Here is a 20,209-nt window from a genome sequence, read left to right on the forward strand (position 1 = left end):
CAACAATGTACTCATTTACACAACAAATTCTTCAACAAATCCTTCATGAGCAGAATATTAATTCACTACAGAAGTGAAATCTCTGACTACTTCAGTCCTCCGTAAGTCATGTAGGCTCTGCCCACTGATTTCCAGTCAGGTTTGGGATCATACTTTCACAGAGATTGCATGAAATCCTATGAACATTTTGGGGGTTTTGTTTGTTTGATTTTTAATCAAGAAAAAGATGTTAATAAATAACACTAAAAAAAACAAGAGAAAACCAAATTCAGACCATTTCAACAGCTGCAGAAGTGAAAAGGAAATTGTTTCCATGAACCAGATCTGGCATGTATCTTCTGAGACTTCCTTTGATACTTCTCTGACTTATCTGTGCTACCTCTGCTTGTGTCTTTATCAGCCAAAATATAGCAAAATCGACAGTTTTCTCTTGCAATGGTGAACACAGACACAAAGAATTGCTAGTGGCATTCACATTTTAAGCTAATAAAGTTGACTGAAGCCATCATGTAAAGCAATTGTCTAAGACACTGAGAATGTGATTTCAAATTTTTGTTAAAAATACTTATCCTGTTAGAACACAAATTAGGCTACAGCACTGCAGGGATGAGTTAATACTAGGGTTTTCCCCCCTTTTAATATACATCAAACTCCTCATATATTAGAACTACATTTAAACCTATCATGTTTTCCTCTGTATTTTGGGAATTCCTATTTTGCAGGGAAAAAAGCATCAGAGCGTCATGCTCCAGGTATGCACCCTATGAACTACTACAACACAGATTTACTCAGAACCTTTTAATATGTTTTTAAATAAAGTTAATATCCTTCACACTACTCAGAACACTGCAGTGAACACAACCAGAAAGAATTTGGTACAGGTAACAGACTTGGCTGATGACTTGCACATGGAACCCCATCAATCCAGTTGCTTTCACTCTAACAATAGATGCCACTGCAGAAAGTCCAAGGTAGAAACACACTGGACCTATTTAAGGCTCAGCTGTTGCTTCTCCTTTCATCATGCACATGCAATCTAAAAATATTATCACAGCCATGAACTAGAGTTTATTTTCCTATATTAAAACTTATTTTGAATGTTATTGAGACCATCACAAAACAGCAAACTGAACTGAAACAGAATTTAAATGAGATGGGAGGCAAGTACAGGACACCCATTTAAAAACAAAGTCAAGAAATAAAACTATCTGGATTATACATCTGAAACACAACGACCACATTTTCCATACTACTTGTGTACAAGTGAAACAACAGGATCATAAGCAGAAACTCATACTCCATATCACCAACACAACACAAAGAAAGTTCTCTGTCCAATTAGCCAAATATACAACAAACTAACATTGCTTCAGTATCACAAACCTACTACAACAAATTCCAACATATGTATTGAAGACCAGTAGAATTGCTTTGCTTTTAGGGGACAGTGGGCATAAAATATGACTAATAGGCTCTGTAAACTGACCCAGTAGGGTGCTGAGAAGCCAATTCACAACAAACACCATTCTGGCAAGTTGGCACCTTGAGCACTAGTCCATTGCCTGGTCAGTGGTGGGCCAGTTCTTTGTATCACGCCAAACCTCTGGAGAATCACATACCCACAGCACAAAGCATTGAACAGATGTTGGACTGAATCCCTGAAAAAGTGGCTATTCCATATACCTTTTCAATAAGAACATTCAGAAGGCTAAAATGATGTTTTCTGTACGACAAAGACAAATGAAGTGAGTATTTCAACTTTTTGCCCAATTTCAAGGCTAACCTATTCCAGTCTCATAATTTTTGAAGGACATAATACAGCAGGTTAAATGCTACATTTGTTTTCACTTTTAAACATTTTTCAGAGTAAGCAAAACTACTTTATTTCTGCAAATATCAAACCCTCAAGAGACTTCAGGCAACCTTTAAAGGACAGCAAGGAAACTGGAGAGGAAAAAATTCCCCGCTTTCTCTTTATTAAAGTGCACTAGCCACTGTAGAGGACATTGCAACTTGGGACTAACAGCACAAGTGTGGTGGGGCAAGTACAGAGGGTTCTGTAGGTCTTATCCAAGAAAGGAGAAAGTGGAACCACTAAATCAGCAGCATGAGAAAAAGTTTGCTGTCAGGCCACCAAGCACATACACTCTGTTCCAGCCCCCCAGTCCAGCATTTTTGGTACAGTGGCAAGTGAAATAAGGCTAAGTACTCCATCTGCACCCACATACTCCTTCTGTCATTTATTTAAAGATGACAGTAAGGTAAGTGACAAAAAAAAAAAAAAAATAAATAAAATCCCAGGCACCAAAAATATCCCTTCTTTTTATTGAGAAACCAAGAAATTCCAGATGCTTTCTCAGATAACTCCACAGAAAGGACAGATTTTCAGCCAAATATTTACTTTAGAAGGAAGAAACACACACGTTTGTAACACATTCCCTGCCACATAGTGTTTGGTCTCATTCCTCCAACTAGGCTTTTCAGCAGTTTACCAAAGAATTTAGTGCAGCTCCATTTGTTACATTTTACCTGCTCTCGGAAAGAGATACTGTCATCATTCTAAGTTACCAGCCACAACGATGGACAAAATTGCAAAGGAGGGGTGGGCTTTTTTTCCTGTGGTTTGTTTGTTTTTAAGGGCTTTGGAGCAGGCGGCTTTGTTTCTCTTAGAAAGCCTGGCTACACCAAAATTAGTGGAAGCACTAATATCAGTTCTTTGATCCTTTCTGCGAAGGGATGTACGCAGATCCTCCTATTTGTGCCCCACTCTGCTTTGGAAAGCTGCAGCGTTATTAGCTATACTGACACAAAATTTTATGAATATTCTACTAATTCAGAGTTATTTAATACTGCTGTTTTCAAGACACTTTTCCCTTTTAAAATATGAATACAGTCTGAAAAAAAATTTCTTATTGCAAAAATATAATTCAGTGACTACTTGACAAGCCCTTCCCTATGTATTCTTTTTAATATTACATCATCACAAAATCTGTATGCTGCTTCTTGAAGAACAAATAAAACAATTATTCTTAACTTTAAAACTAAGAAAAAAAATTATAAACCAAATTTATCCATCCGTTGGTTGCCTTTCAGGACTCTGGGAAGCAAAGTCTTCTTCGAAAGCCTTTTCTCTTTGCAGTGCAACACTCCATGACCTTTCATACAACAGTAACGCTCATCTAAATGTCTTTTCTGAGAGAAGTTAGCAGATGTTGCTTACTACACATCTGACCAAGCACAACAGTCAATCCTAAACATGACCAAAGTTTTGTTCACCCTCAGAGTGGTTCAATAAATACACCGTTATAAAGAATAAAGTTAATTCCTTTGGATACATCTCTTACACTTCAGATTATCAGTTCTTGAACACTGGTATCCAGAAACGTCCCATCTATCATTTACACTCTACCACATTCAGTATTGTTAATTCTCATAAAAAAGCACACAGTTCTCACTGCAAGGACATAGCTCAGCGGTGTCCCAAAAACATTAGCATTTGGGTTCCATACGCTGACTTTAAGAAACTCAAGGCTCTACCTATATACTGTTTCAGTAAACAGTCTTTGAACACCGAGTTCCAAGTAACTTGCTATTTCAGGCTTGCAATTTAGCCACGTCTTTCTTCTCTAATTGGAATGGGAGATGGTCCAGATAACATCCAGAAGACCCTTTCAAACCTAAATTACCTCATAATTTAAAACAAACAAAACCAAAACAAACCTACCAAACAGAAAACCCCAAACCAACAAACAACACCCCCCCTCCCCATACACACACACCCCCCCCAAAAAAGGAAAAAAATAATTCAGATCCAACCACATATAGTCATTGATAGTCATTGTCCCTGGAAAGGAGCAGCCAATGGGACATTCTAAGGACTGGCAGCTGCATCTTGCAAGCTGCGTGAGAAGATCTTCCCAAAAATTTCAGACTAGAACTCAAAACCCACCAGGCTGTATTTCTCTATATAAATACGTACAAAATCCAGGCATACTCACATAACAAGGAAAACGTGGTGAGTAACATAAGAAAACGTTTTAAAAGGGACAGAAATAAAAGAACAAAGGGCACATACATTTCTAGAAAGAATTTTATCCAGACTGCTATAAATACCACAACATAAGATACTTCTGGCTACAGACTCGAAAAAACATCTGAACATAAGTTGCTCTCATATTATTTGTTTTTATTATTCCAGCGATAAGGCTCCAGTACAAATCAGGCAACTTTTTCAATCAGTAGTCTTCCTCCTCTACAAAAGCAGCTTTTCTACTTTTACGTGTAACAGGCCTGAACAATTCCTAGGATACTAACTTGATAAAAGAACTCAAAAATAATTACCTGTCCACAGAGCGAAAAAAAATGCAAATTAGAACCGCAATCAATTTACACTGGGAGGAATCACCATACAACTCTCGACACAAAGTGTAAGGCAACCGCTGAATTGAAATGCCACAACTTGCAACCATTCCCCGCTGCTGAATTCACTTTTAATTTTACCAAAATCAGAGGGTGGTTGATTGAAGGGTGGTGAAGAGCTATTCATGGTTTTAAACCCTCTTCAATAGATTTTGTAATCAGTTATGAAAACATCATACTCAACAGTACAATCTTTTACTAATAAGTTACGTGAGATGAATTTGGTTTCTTTTTTCTTAGGTTTTTATGTCACATCGCCAAAACAGCAGCAGATTTGGGGAAAGGCGGAGCACAGCTTTGTTCAAAGCTCGCACAAAAGGAAGACGAAGCAGCACCTTATTTCTTACACCCTTCCCACGACGGGCGCTGCCGCCCGCTCTGGCTGGGGCTGCTCGGCACCGAGCCCAGGATTACAACACCAGGGGCGCAGACGCGGGGCGGGGGGGGAGGGAGCGCACGGCGAGAAAACGCAACGCGGGCTGCCAGACGGCCCGGCCCCACCAGCGCCGTGCCGGCGGCCCCCGTGCCCACGCAGCAAACCACCGGCCCCGAGGAGCCCCTGCGCCGGCGCGGCGGCCACCCAGCCTCCCGTGGGCCGTGGCCCGGTGGGGCGGCGCCCCCAGCACCGCGGAGGTACAGAGCCGCTGGTGCTCCCCGTCTCCCTAAGAAGAAAGGCTAGAGCGGGAGAACCGCCGCCAGACGGGGTAGCCGCACTGGGTGGCCGCATTCGACGGCCCTGCCCGGGGCCAAGCCGCGGATAACGAGCTCGGGAGCAGGAGGGGTTGCAGACCGCGGCAGTGAGAAGAGACAGCGCCGAGGAGCGCCCTGCGGCCCCCTGGCCGAGTGATGGGAGGATGCCGCGGCGCTGCCTGCGGCGCCCCGACGCTCTTTAGCAGCACGCACGCACGGCCGGGGCCGCTGGGGCCTCCATGGCCCGGCCCAGCCCAGCTCAGCTTAGCTCGACGCCGCACTCACCGGCGGTGGGGGCTCCTCATCCTCCGCGGCGGGAGGGAAGGCGAAGGGAGAGGGGGCCCGCTCCCCGCCGTCCTCGGCGGGCCGTTCCAGGGCCCCGACGGCTCCGGTGAGACGGGGGCGTAGGCGGGTGCGTGTCGAAGGGGCGAGGGCGGGACGGAGCGGCGCGGGATCAGCGCAGGCTCTGTCCCGGCAGCAGCTCGCGGCGCGGGCCCGTCCCTGAAACGCGCGGGCGGGGCGGGCACGAGCTGAATTCCAATCACTGCAGCCGGCCGCGCGCACGGCGGGGCTGGAGACCAGGCGGGAGCGTGCGCGCAGCAGCAGGGAGGGCTCGCGGTGAGCCGTGACGCTCGGCGGCCCTTCGGGAGCGTTGGGTGCTCTTCCCGCTCCCCCGCCGCAGAAAGCGCGCGGCGGCTGTTGCCCCCTCAGAGCCGCTGCCCGGATCCCCCGGCCGCTGCCCATCTCATCTGCCCTTCCTTCAACACGTGCTGTGGGCGGGAGGGTTGGTGGGGCACCCCGGGAAAAAGTTGGCCGAGAAGAACTAGCCAGGCTTGCTTTTCCTCCCCCATAGTCCTTCCTCGGGCAGGAGTGCAGGCCGCAGCCAGCCGCCGCCTATGCGACCTTGTCGCTAGGCTCGCTTCCCGGCTCGGACACCAGTCCACCGCTCCCAGCCACGGGACCGAGACATTACCTTACCCTCCCGCCCAGAAGAGTTTTTCTAGTGAAGAGCGTGTGGGAGCGCCATTAGGATAAGCCAGGAAGGTGTGAGAGCAAAGAGTGGCCGAGTGTCATGGAGGCACTGCTCGCCAAGTAGAGGGATTGAGACATGAGAAGCAGCTGTGGCAGCAAGGCCGAGAAGCTCCATCCAGATGTTGGTGGAGCTGTTGCCGTGGCAGATGGACAAGCTGCTAGCACTCAGAGTAGGTGGGGTGGAGGATTACCGTAACAATTTTCATGTGAGTTGAAGGGCGACTGTGTGTGAGCTGGGATGGGCCACGAGCTGGGGCAGCAGCCCTCAGACGGGTCCTTTAGCTCTGTGGGGAAATAGTTCTGAAAAGGCAGACTTTGCGGTGCTGTGTAAGGGGTTCCGTACCAATGCAACGGACAGAGTTGTTTGTTTGCTTTTTTCCATTTCCTGTATGTCTAAATAAATAAGCCCTGTTAGTTAGATTGGAATACATTGTAACTTCTGCAGTGAGCGTCCTTGTTTACTGATAAGGCTGCTGAAGGCCCTGTTTTGCATTGTATTTGCAAACTCCTCCTCATTGTGACAAATTAGCAAAGTAATCATTTGTTTGTGTTCAAGTGAGGTCTCCAAGCAGCAGTGCAGAAGCAGCTGTAGTGGCACTATGTCATACAGTAAAGAGACGACACACTTTGCACCTGGGCTGCTGGTTTCAGTCCTTCACTCAATAAAGCGGCAGCAGTTGTGTTGTTGATGTGGCCATGCCTTTCACTTGTCCTGCCATGTGGTTATTCTACATCAAAAACTTTCTATGCAAAGTCACTGAAGGGGACCTACTCAGTTTCCCTTTGCTGAAGACCAAAACACCCTTTAGCCCTTCAGGATACATACACCAGTAATTGCTAATGTCAAGATGCCTGCCCAGATAAACTGTAGAGAATAACCACATGGGAAGCACTATCACTTATCAGTGCCAAATAGCCACATGTGCATATATTGTGGGAACCATGGGCTTGCTTATTTTGTTGACCTCTCCACAGTCTAGCTCCATTTTTGTGTGCCAGTATCAGATAAGACTTGTAAATGTTGTGTATTCCTTTCCAGCGTTGTCACCTCTGAATGTAATATGAGAGCACTGGTTCTGCAATATTATTCACATGCATTATACCCATAGATCATTAGGTAAGTGTTTTGTTTGCATAATATCCTATATAGGAAAACTAAAGAAGTATGGTTTAAAACCTATGAACTTCACAGACTTCTTTAAAACACAGACAGTTAAAGGCACACTGGTAAGTATGAGTGGCCAGTGACTACAGTGATAGATATTTAAAAATATGGTTCTTGTTTTACTAGCCTTTTAGAAAAAAGTTTCTAATGAGCATCATCCAGAAAAATCTGTCAGTGTCTAAAACAAGGACAGCCTGCAAGAAAGACAAAATCGCAGCTTTCATGCCAAGCAATACAGAACTTGTATGCTTATGTTTATAATTTCAGAGGAAAATATGAGTCTGCTGTTCTCACTCTGTCTACTATCAGATTAGAGCAACAGAATAGACACTCAATATGGAAGAAGAATGCAACATGCATGTGTGTGCTTCCAACCAGAACCAGAGCTGCTAGAGCTAGGATCTCTTCAGGCAATAATCTCTGTGCTTTTCAGATGTTGGATATTGATTTAAATCCAGTAGGCATGAACTTGGCAAAAGACACTAGCCTTGAAATTTGTTTGATCCCTTGTGTGAAGTGGATCAACTATTTTAATCCAACTCCTGGTGAGTAGATTTGCACATTGAAGAAATCGCCATCTCAGCTAGTACTTTGCAAGGCATTTGGGTGCTGAAGATAAAGTGGTAGTCCATGTCAGGCCAGAAATAGTGTTGCTGAGGAGGAAGCTTGCATTGCCATGGTCAGTATTCTGTGCTTAAATGGGCATTGTATAAATACTTGTCTTAATGACAGAATAAAGTCAGTAAAAGTAACCAACATAATATTAGGGCTGCTAGAGATAGAAGTGAATCTTGATCTAAAATGATGAACCAGAACAACCTTAAAAAGTATTTAGATTGTGATGGATGTCTGACAGAACATCACATGGACAATGCTGGTGTCTTTCAGAATAGTGCAGTACTTGAAATGTTTTCAATTTCATACAGGTATAAACTATCATTTTTGAAACATACAAATTTACAACAAACCAAAGTTAGAAAACAGTGTGTTTAGACTAAAATTCCTTATTTACAATTGCACAACAATCTGTGTGTAAGAAGGGGATTGCTGACCAGATCTGACATGCAAAGATCTTCAACTTGATGATGGAACAGTTTTCTTTATAAAGTAACTGTAGAAAATAATCCTAACATTTTTGTGTGGTAAACTACAAATAATCAAACCCCATTTACCATGCTCATTCACTATTTGGCCAGGATGGGGTGTGGAAGTGTAACATGAATTATAGAAGAAGCAGTTTAAGACTGACTGTCATGACAAAGACAGCTGTATTTAAAAGAAAAGAAAATCAAATCATTAATTGGATAGCCTTCCAGCTGCATTCTTTCTGATTTCCTCTTCAGGAATTTCTTATTAGTTCATGGAATCACTTGGGAACTGCAAATCTTAAATATCAAAAGATTTTTAAGAACAAAGAGGTTTATATAGGGAGAAGGTCATCCACATGATAGGACTTCATCTTTGTAGATTCTTCTTCCCCTCAGTCTCTGCAATTCATATGTCTTAAATCTGTGCTCCAAATATCCATTTGAAAACTGTTTGCAATTAGATGAGTATTTCTTTGTAACTGTTACCAAAATAAATATTCAATGTTACATGTTAAAAGAGTATTATCCTTCAGCCAAGGACACAATTTTTTAACTGGAATTTATGTGAATTTGGCTCTTCCCGCCCCCCCCCCCCCCCCCCCCCCCCCGAATTATTCTACTTGAAAGCATGTTCTTTTGATTATAATTTTATTAATCTTTTTGTTACTTAGAAATGCCATGGATTTTATTAAGTGTGTAAAGTACAAGCATAATTAATTCAGTAAGGCAGAATCAAATCTGTGAAGAAAAGTGTTTTTTAATAATTTCTGATAGTGAAACAGTGATATTAAAAAGGCAGAAATATTCATCAGCACTGCAAGCTCTGCCCAAGCCTCAGTCCAACAAGTGCAATGAACACATTGCAGCATTGTAGAGCTTCCAGAAAACAGCAACTTAATGTGCAGTGCTTAAGCACAAGGAAACAGGAAACTTCCCATAGCTTAAGCACTTGGTGTACTTCGGAGTCACTGCTGGGCTTCTGCAGACTGGATTCATCTTCAGCCTTGTGCAGGTGGACAGGGAAGAAATACATCAGGGCTATACCTGTCATGCCTTTGGCAGCTGCTTCAGGATGTGAACTGATTCCGTATGGAACTGTGCAGTAGGGAACTCGATTGCAAAGGGCTGTAGTAATAGGAGTTCTTTGCCTGGGGTTAGAAGTGCTCTAGGAGACATTTTGCCATACAAGAATTAAACTTCCTGTGCCTACTTGAACTGTATGTCACTCTTTGTATGGATTCCGAGGTTTAACAAAAGGTATTGCAGTCTTTTTGGCAGGCCATAATAATTTCTGAGGCAACTCTTCTTATAAATACAAAGAAACATTTCAAATTATGTTGTTTTTCTTAAAGGCAGTGTTAGCTAGTAAGAACATCAAAAGCCTTAAAGTATTTGTAGGCTCAGCAGGGGCTTGACCTAGGTGCTTCACTCACATAATTTTGAGAATAAGTAATAATTATTCCCCTAGACATATGCAAATAAAATTCTGTAACTCTGCATCTTCTCTGAGAAGATTAAGTGTTTAGAGTTTGATTCTAGAGCTGATTTTAAATGTTATGTTCTGAATTAACTCAGTCTGCAGTGCTAAATGCTCTACAAGGAATTTTTAATTTTTAACCTCGTTGAGAGTGAGTAAATCTCAGATGTATTTGTGTCCCTCCACCTTTTATTATAAAAGGTATTTACTAGTTTCTTTTAGAAGTGTGACTAATCCCTAGATTCAAAACCACATCGTATTAACATTTCTCCTACAGATGCTGAAGGTTCATCCCCTCAAGCCTATATAACAAAAAAATCACTTCTTGATACCAATCCTTTTCAGCAACAGAATATGAACCAATGCTGAAAGAAGAAATGTTTTTCAAACCTGCTATTAAACAAGGGTCACTATTTTCAATATAGAAAATTTCTGTCCTGGGATGTATAACATCCTCAAGAGGTATGGCTTCAAGTGGATGTGTTTCTGTCAGCTATAATGAATAATGTAATGATTTACACAGATGGACCTTTATGAGACTGAAAATGCTATGTTCCTGCAGGCGGGTTAGAATGAAAGAGATCTGAATCCTATACAAAGCAAATGAACCAGAGTTTCAGTAACTTGAATCTTTTTTTTCCTCAGTCTAAACAAATATTTAACCACAAATGCATTGCTGTTAAATAGAACAAATGCAGTAAAATAATCTCCTTTCTCCATATTCCAGCAAAACCAAACTAATATAGGTCTACTACTAAGTAAATAACAAGAAAAAGATATGCTTATCTTTCTGTCACAGCAGTCAGCCCATAGGTGTGAAAATCTGTAATAAAGGTATAACTTTAATCCCCTCCCTGTGCTGGAATGAGTTAAAGAAACACAACTAAAAGCAAATCCTGACAAATAGTCTATAACTTCCTTTGCCTCCAATGAGAAAATGGCCTGTGTCTGCAAGTCTCTGCATTTGGCAGCTATACCAAATTCAGTTTAAACTCCCACTGGCATCAGCAAAAAATTACCTGATTAGGGATGCAGGATTGGATCTAAGATAATAGCATATTAAAATTCCACTATAAATTCAAAAGCTCCTAATGAAAATGAAATTCACAAAATATAAAACGTTCAAAGCAGCTGAGCAGTTTTCAGTGTACACACTCAAAATGCTAAACAATCCTAGCTACTGCCTGTGTGACCATCAGGAAACACAGCTGGGCTTCTTTGTGCTACAATTAATTACTTCCGTTGTATATAAAATTGAAAGTATTGGTACTCTGGGGCGGAAAAAGGATATCCTGATACACTGCTCCTATTTCCTTACCCAGGCCTATTACTGAATGTTTCACCATTAATTCAGTTACAGTGAATTATCCTGCAATGAATAAAGGAAGGGTAGATTAGGTGGTTAATTTTTATGCTAAAAGCTACTTTTTCTTTTCACTCTCTGTTTTTATCTCATTTTCCTACTTTCACATATGTCCTCTGATAGCAATTGTTCAATTTTAAGTAGTTGCACTTAATAATGGAAGTCTAAAATAAAAACTGACTTAACTGTCCTTTGACCTTTTTTTTTTAATGTGAGAATTGTATAGGAGCAAAAACTGTTTGAGGTTGTACTAAACAGTGCAAGTCTGGATCCTAAGGATATATACTGTCCCCAGACTTTAATGTCTACTTTTTAACAACACTGACTCTTTTAAGAAGCTTCTGAACAGATTGCAGCTTCTGTGACTGCTTAGGAAAGCAGGTTGTCTCCAACAACCACCAGCCACAAAAGTCTACAAAATGTGTTATGTATTTCCAACTAAGAATTAAATCTCTGAGGATGTTTCTCCTAAACTATAAGCCTGATGTGTGCACAGGTGTAATTAACAGCACCAGACTGTTTCTAATCCACTGTAAGGTGTGCAGTATAAAGGTGAATAAGTGGCATGGGAGAAATGTGGAGTCCTTCAGTGTGAGCACAAATAAATTCTGCGAAATTAACTGAAGTCTTTGCCACCTAGTCTAGTTGGTCACTACGAAGTAACTGAATAATGGTGACTCAAAATAGCTCCCATTCCAGAAACTGGTTTAAATAATACAGAGGGCAGAGAATCATCATCCACATAAAATACAGCCCTGTTCTTTTTCTGCAGCAGGTGGCCCTGGGAACACACTCTCAAAGTATATGTATGCTCTGTCCTTATTTTTGTAACAACACAGCTTAGATGCAGGTACGCTGAATCCATAGATTAGATTAGGTATGCTCTGGTCAGCACTATCACCTTTACGGCAAAGATTGTTTTGGCCATAAGTATGTCCAGTGTAGCAATAGATACTGTGTACCATCCATGCAGTAAAGTAGAAACTTCCAATAGTGTTGCACATATTGTGTGTCCACAAGGAATCTCAGTAAATCTGGTACTTCCAGGAAGAAGCAGGCTAACTGAATATACTTACACCAGTAGCGCAGCAGGTGATGCCTTTTTTGACTCCACATTGTTACAGAGCTTACAAGCTTGTGTAACAGTAGCTCTGGACAGGCTTCTACATGTGCAGAAATCATGGGAAGTTTATGACGTCTTCAGAATCAGTACAGGGAAAAATTTCCAGGAAGTAAAGTAAAATGGGTCAGGGAACATGCAAGCCAATTACTGGCAATGCAGAAGAACATTTGGTCGTGAAAGAGTGTATCTGATCTTCATTTATAATATAGAAATAGCATTTTTATTCTTAGGTTTTTTTTTATGTGAAGCCAGATTTTTGAAAGTATACCCTTTTGCTCCCACATCTCCTGTGCCATCAGAAGTCTAGAGATGGTATACCATAAAGCACAAACACCTAGCTATTAACAAAAACTAGATCTCCAGGTGCACTCAGTTTAAGTCATTATTGTTATGTATAGTAAATGGACTTTATGACAATTTGGGCTCAAATGTGGCACATATGAAACACATCCACTTAAAGCAAATAAGAGCCTCAGTTCTGAGTGGTTTAATCCACATACGTGTTCCATCCATGCATACAGAAATGCTTTCATTCATCAGGATGAAGTTTTCTTTAAATCAAACTAAGCCTTGGTCCCAATATTATTTTCCAGACTACATACGATTAGATCTTAAAATAATTAAAATCCTCTAAATTATGCTTTTGTTCTGAGATCCTTAATTATGGCTGTACTTCTTATGCTTCCCAAAAATCCAAAACATCCTCTTTAATGCACCATGAGAATAAAACATTCTAGAAGAACATCAAATTTCCTGGCTGACTTATGCTAAGCAGTATTCATTCCACAAATACTGAAAGGACCACCACATTTATTCAGTTGAAAATTGTATTTTTAGCTATCTCTAATTAAAATAAAATTAAATCATTAATTCAGTTCCACACAGGCCTCAACTGTGGCTTTTTTTTTTTTCAGTAACAGTTCATAGTAAAGAGAAGCAGAAGGATTTCCCTCTGGATTTCATCTCTGCCCTTAGTGGAAATAATCTAATATTTGAAGTAGTAAAATTAGAAAATTCTTTTGTAGCAGAAGCAGATATATTAATGATACTTTATGCATACTAAGTTATTATCCCCTAATAGTTAAAATGTGGGAATGTTCAAAGCAAAAATACCCATGTTTTGCTCAAAATGTTAACTTCATCTGAAAAAAATCCATTCTGCTTGTCCTTATTACACAGAAAAGTCTTGTGACTCAGTCTTGCAGTCCTTATTAGTACAACTCATATTTGTTACTGTTTTCTTTTGATGTAATTTTCCTGAGAGGAGGAGGAACTGTATTTTTAACAGCTATCTAAGGGCATGTTTTATAGGCATACAGCACAGAATTTATGCTTGAATATAATCTGAATCTCATCCATAACTCTCTGATTTGGCTGGGAGAACAAAGCATTTCATTGTGTATTCAATAATGGTTTCAGCAATCTATTCACACATTCCTTCCTTTCTTAATCAACAGAAACTGGATGAATTTAAGATTCATGATTGAGGAGAGGGAAGGAAACAATAGCAAAACCTATAGTTTTGAAATAATTTTCTTCAGAAAAAAAATTATCATCTCTCTTGTCTCTTAATGCAACACTTGTCAGGCTATTTTGCACCATGTCCTTCTCTAACAAACTATGCTCTATTCACTTTTTGCACGCTATTAGCTGGCCCAGTGCTATACTTGTGCCTCTATCGCTTCCACTTACAACAGCTGAACTCTCCAGGGATCACAGTGCACAGCTTAGGAGCCACTGTCTTGTGCAAATGTTAAAGATCAAAATAGACAATCTGAAAATCATCAATTTTGAACTGACAAAAATTTTTGTTATGTTATTTTCATTCTTTTGAGTTGTGCTTTTTTCTATGTATGCTGTAAAGAGAAATTAGGGCTGTAAAATAAAATCAATGTACACCAACCTGTGATTCCTGGAGCTGCACTTCGTAATGCCATCTAAAACCAAGTCTGTCCATTCATTATCCAGCTTCTTAATTAAGTTTAATATAATTAGTTGGATCCTTAACAATCCTGCATTCCTGAGGGGTGTGCACTAGGAATGCACAAAATGGCTGCTCTATGAAGACATCCTTTCACTTGGAAGTATTTCTTGACAGTAGAGCTCAATAAGGGTGTCTAAAACATTTATTGCTTAAGGTCACTTCTGCTTAGAAATCTAAGAACACCCACCTGAACTTATGCAATAAAACTTTGCTCTCAGATGTGTCGAGGTAACCTATGACAGAATTTACCCATTCCTTGTAAAGTTGCTATAAACAGTATTTGTTGACACAATAAGATCTGTGACTGTACAAGTCTCACTAAGTTACAACATGTACTGTTCGCACACTACATGGTTTAAGCATACTAATGTTTGTTCAAAACAGGGCTGTTTGGTTAATAAAACAGTCAAGACTGATATATAATAAAGTTGAAATCAATGCTTTTAATTTTTATTTTCAGGTCTGAAGTAGAGAGTACAAGCTTGTGTATGCTTTCTTATCAGTATCACATGGCTGAAAGCTGTCAGATGTTCACATGCCATATTAATCAATATGCCCAAATCATAAAGTTTTAACTGTGTTTGCACATTGGTTTTATTACTAGATCACTTTATTCATGTTGGCACAGATAATCCATGCAAGGTAGTTAACTCACACCTCATACACCACGCTACATTCAGTTTCTGAAATAACTAGGAACTTAGGAAAAATATATATCTAAAACCAAGGGCACTTGTGGCATCGAGTCAACATGTCAATATATTATAAAACCCAGAATCCTAATATCATCATTGCAGGCAAGAAATCACTCTGTTTCAAATCTTGATGCTTATAAATACTAAAGAAATTAGTATCTGCTACAAGGAGACAAGAATTGCAAATAAACATTAGCATGCCCAGCTTTATACACTACTGAGTGTGTTCAGTGCTGTGGACATTCACATTATTTAACATAAATACAAATAATCGTTAACAAAACATCTCACCCAAAGTACTGACCACTGAAGGACCAAAGTAAAATATTTTTCCTTTTTTTTTGAACTGATTTAAAAAAAAAGTGTGGTAAAATCCAGTGTAGTAAAAATCTAAATTCTAAAAGAAGAAATCAAGAGTGTGTTTTTTTTTTTCTTTTCCAGATAATGAAAGCAATCAACTTTGGAAAGATTTAATTTACCCTGTTCTGAAAAAAGAACAAAAAAGAGAAGAAGCATGAAGATAATTTTTAAAAGCATTTGACTGAGGTCATTGAGCATGTTTTAATCACATCAAACAAATATTTGATCATTCAGAGGTACGGTATCTTTGTTTTATTATGTAAAAACCCACATCAATTAGAATGAAAAGAAATATTGAAAGGACCTTAGGACTTGTCCCAGGGATCTATTATAAGGCATAAAACATAAATAGACATTATCCATCCTGCATATTTTGGTACAGCGTTTATGTTCAGTGATATTTTAAAGGCCCTATTCTGAATTATACACATCTATATATTTGCATCGTTCCCCCCTTCATATCACAAAGGTGGCATGTGGCAGAAGAGTATGAACAGCTCAGTGGTAATCTACCTCTGTGAAGATGAAAATAACTACATTGTTATTCACAAATTTCTGGTTCAGATACATGCAAAAAATTCTATCTGAATATAGGTATTAAGGGTGGGTAAGTGGATTCCCTATTTTTGGACCACATAATGAAGCAGCACAAGTTAAAACAGGAAATTTATTACATGATAATCCTCAGGGTATCACTGTACCTCATATAGTGATATGTAAACTAGCTTTAATCTTACTGCTCAGACACCAGCTGGAGTCAGGGCATGTGTTACAGTGCAGGTTATCTGCCTAAGGACATTTTCAGAACTCTCTCAAGTCAGTACTGCTCCCACTGAAAAGGAAATTTTCAGGACTCTCTCAGTCTAGTACTGCTCCCTCCAAAGCCTGTGCTGCTGCATTTTCACTGTTGCTACTCTGCAAGCTAGCTCAGCTATGCTTACATGCAATTGCATTTACCTTTCTGCACTACTGATTAGAATTTACTAGATGGAATCCTATATCCTCCTTGCTCACCCCTTCTATACATATTCATATTATCTCTATGGACTACTGTGAACTACTAGTACTCTAATGTCTTGCTTCAAGCCCTTTCCCTGACTATACTGAGCCATCCCGGCTATTCTCTCCCCCTACCCCCACAACTATCTAACACATCTGCTTAGTGAAACTGGCCTTGCCCAGCTATTCCTGCTGCTCCAACCCCAGCTTCAGTAAGAGCTTCTCAGGTCTTCAAAATGCCTCATCTTTTCACACTCAACCAGAGGCCCCCAGAACCCCTACATTCTGCCTGCTACAGGTATTTTTCCCTTCTTGATCCAAGCCTCCCTTCCCCTGCCCCCACCAAGACCCCTGGTCTCCCACACCCCCATATGCTGACCAGGGCCAGTTCAGCTAGCAGTCTGGGTTTCCCTGTGAGGGTAAGAGAGAGCCTTACCTATGTTTCTTACCACCATCTCCTCACAGACTGTACTCCTGCCTAAGTTGCATCCCTCCATCTTTGGCCATCTCCTAAATAGTTTTGTCCTTTATGCTGGCAGGGGAGAGGGAGCTTTTAGGGACGTTGAGGGGGAAGGTGGGAAAGTGAGACACACACACATACACATGCAGATTTGAGGTGAAAGACTTCATCAAATTATCCTGAGGCATCACAAGAGCTAACGTTTTGTGTCCTCTCAAGGAGTCTCACTGTTTTGTTGACAGTAAGAGACTAGTCCCAGTCAGTGTGTATCACAGAAATCTGCCTAAATAGTATCTGTAATGCATTCTTACTGTATAATAGGCTGATAGGAATTCTTTTAAATAACAAAGAATAATAAACACCATTTTGTTGAAGGACATTAAAAAATTTAGAGGAAATCTGGAACTGTCTCACTGCTAGGAAAACATATTTAATGAAGTCAAGTAAGAGTGAAAAAATGTATGTAACTCCCATGATTACAATTCATTCCTCTAGAGATTATGAGCCAGATCAATGGAGCCATACTCATACCAGTCCAGCACCAACTGAAAACAGAACATTTGTTTCCTGTCAAAAACCCCACAACCCACTTTGCATATAATAACGTTTTAGAATAATTCATGCCTAGAAAAATCTGATCCTGCACAGCCCTCAAATCAGATCCCTGCTAACAGCAGTGAGAACTAAGATACCTACTGAACACATGCAGGCCGTACATTTCAGAACTGCCACAGGCAGTTCAGGTTGCTACTTTTGCCAAGATGCGGACTGCCTGCAGCTGACTTAATTCACGTATTAGAACTCCCTCAAGCTTTGAATAGTTTTTCATCCCTGAAAAGACATACCAGCTTTCTTAAAACAGGCATTACCCATAGAAGGGGAAAGTCAGACAATGCTATGTAATTTCTGGTTACTCAAAATACAAGGTAAAAGAGAGTGCAGATGCTACCGAATGTGGCCCACAGAATGCATCCCCAGCCTCAGAAACACTGATTCGAAACTGTCAGTACTGCAAACTGTGACCACACATCATAATTCTCACTTACATTAATAAAACCTGGATAGTGATCAGACTTTCTAACTCCATTTTCTATCAGACAGAACTGCTGTCTCCAATACAAAAGTCATTGATATTTAAAATTCAAAAGTATTATCAGTACTAAAAATACTGCTTTTTGTGAGAAAAAAAAAGTTTTACAGTTAAGAACTTGAAAGTTGTTCTTAAAATATTAGAGAAGATGACTACATGGTTATCCTAATTCTCATAGCCTGTCTATACATTTTGTGATGGCAAATACTATTCTAATTCAGGATGTGTTGCATTTAATCTAACACAAGTAAAAAAGATTATGTGCCTTATGAATTTTTAATCAATGTTAATTTACTGTAGGGAAAAAACCCAACAAAACAAAAGATGCACTTTTCCAAACTATGTGAGATAGAACAACTTCCTAGTTGTGCTACTTGGATGTGTTACTTCTCTGTTCATCAATGTGAAAGTCCTACCTCCTACTGATATCAATGGGAATTAGAATCCAAAGCTACTCTTGAGTATTTTCCCCACAAAAGGAAAGGAGAACTGGTTTAGAATTAAAAGCTGTCCTTTCCAGCCAGCTCTATTTCAATCAATGTAAGAGCAATTTGGAGAAAGCCAGTTGTCTTTTTCTGCCATGATTTGAAAATGAACTTATCTGCAGTGCATGCATAAGCCATGAGCACTAACAAGGTTGACCCAATAGGCTTTTCTCAATCTTACTGGGTTATGGAAGGTGTTATCCTGTTTCCATTCTATTTTCAGACTATGTTGTGGATTGTCTCCTAGGCTTCTTGGCTACACATGGATTCAAAGCAGATTTCTTCTTTGGAAAGAATCTAAAATATTTGATGCTATGAGGTAGCACCATACCATAATGGAATAGCACTCCCTCTTCATAGATATAAATCTAATCAATTTCCTTTTGAAAGTTATAGCCTTTGATTCTACAAAATATTGTACATATGGCACTTACACATTCCTGTTATGAAAGAGAAGGACTTACTACAAAAGGGTTTTTCCAGTAGTTTTTAGACACTTGTGTGGTCTAAGCAGTAAACCTGCTGTGGGTAGTTCATTTGAACTGTATTTGCACATTAACTTTTTATATTACAGTTTTTAGTTAATTTCAATAAATTCAGTTAATTTTAATTAATGTCAAAAGTGAAGTTGATTTAATTCTTAGTTAATTTCTCCACCAGTTGCTCTAATCATGGACTAGTTCATTTGCTTTTGACAGTTTGTCCAGGAGTTGATTTTTTTTTTAATGAACATTGCAAAAGCATGTGCTGCATTTATAAAAGAGGTTAAACTTCAGAAGTATCAACTTCCTGGCTTTTACCAAAAGAAATGCTAGCTGTGGTTATCAACTTTTTAATTGCCCAGTTAGTCATCTGCTTTCCACCAGCATTACTGACTGCCAACTCTTCTTTTAAACATGGATGGCATGGGCATGCTTCTTGCACAATGGCTTATCCTTCTTGGAGTAGAATGGCTGACCTTCCAAATTCACATGGCATACCTAGAATTAATAATAAATACAATCACTATTCATAAAACAAACAAACAACAACAACCAAAAAAATCCAACCCAAACCAAAATCAAACCAAACCAAACCAAACCAAACCACAAAAACCAAACCAAAACACAAAAACAAGAGGGAGAGAAGAGAGAAAGAAAGACAGACATGTTTATCAATTTCAACTTGATTTCTCTTCTGCCCACACATTTCTTTGGCAGAAATGCATCTAATTTCCTGGATCAAAGTGCATGCCTTGGTAGTAGTTTTCCTACTCAGTGTTGAGGTTAGTATCTGGTTTGCCTCAGCTCTTCTCTCTGTGCCTTCTTGCCACTGCTGCCCACTAAATTCACTGGTTTCCCTTAAAATGAAGTCTGAGTACACATCTTCTAGGCAGCTTTGGCATCACCCAGCAGTACTTGTGTAGACTGTCAAAGGACAGTTGCACACTCCAGCACCAGCAGCTAGCTCAGACTTTAAAACCTATGTTCTGATCTTTAGTGCATGATTTCACAAAAGCTCTGGTAAGGTGCCATGCTCCCAGGGGCACCATCCTTCCATGGTACCATCAGATACTCATTCCTAGTATTCCCTTTTTCTTGGTACAGGTGCTTATGTGCAAGTCATTCAGACAGCTGGTATCACTGAAAAACAATTACCTATTCTTACCAGCTTATTCTTCAACCCTTAGAGTTCTCTGACTGCCTGCGTTAAGTGCCAATGTTGACATAACAAGGCATATGAGAATGCATGGCTGAGGCAGGGTAGCCCAGGTTTAGATCAGCTTAAACTGCTCTGGAA

The 20,209-nt window shown here is 40.0% G+C and overlaps 2 protein-coding genes and 1 long non-coding RNA gene across 15 annotated transcripts in view; 1 reads left to right on the top strand and 2 right to left on the bottom strand.

Annotated features, from left to right (window-relative positions):
* Window positions 1-5,590, bottom strand: part of BMPR1A (bone morphogenetic protein receptor type 1A) — an 83,004-nt gene extending 77,414 nt beyond the window's left edge. Inside the window, exon 1 of the mRNA XM_068140023.1 lies at window positions 5,395-5,590. The gene's annotated coding sequence lies outside the window, so the exon portion shown is untranslated. The remainder of the gene's footprint in view (window positions 1-5,394) is intronic.
* The window catches only part of LOC137441970 (uncharacterized), a 44,574-nt gene continuing 29,258 nt past the window's right edge, over window positions 4,894-20,209 (top strand). For all 8 annotated transcript variants that reach the window (XR_010987545.1, XR_010987541.1, XR_010987546.1 and 5 more), the window contains exons 1-3: window positions 4,894-5,500; window positions 7,181-7,258; window positions 15,478-15,632. This is a non-coding gene — a long non-coding RNA (uncharacterized lncRNA). The remainder of the gene's footprint in view (window positions 5,501-7,180; window positions 7,259-15,477; window positions 15,633-20,209) is intronic.
* Window positions 14,765-20,209, bottom strand: part of LDB3 (LIM domain binding 3) — a 123,771-nt gene continuing 118,326 nt past the window's right edge. For all 6 annotated transcript variants that reach the window (XM_068140017.1, XM_068140020.1, XM_068140019.1 and 3 more), the window contains one exon: window positions 14,765-19,410. In XM_068140017.1, the coding sequence (XP_067996118.1) occupies window positions 19,321-19,410 (90 nt within the window). In that variant the 3' untranslated portion in view covers window positions 14,765-19,320. The remainder of the gene's footprint in view (window positions 19,411-20,209) is intronic.

Source organism: Melanerpes formicivorus, unplaced genomic scaffold (assembly GCF_026170545.1).
Source record: "Melanerpes formicivorus ecotype bairdi unplaced genomic scaffold, bMelFor1.0.p_v2 SCAF_6, whole genome shotgun sequence".
NCBI classification, from domain to species: Eukaryota; Metazoa; Chordata; class Aves; order Piciformes; family Picidae; genus Melanerpes; species Melanerpes formicivorus.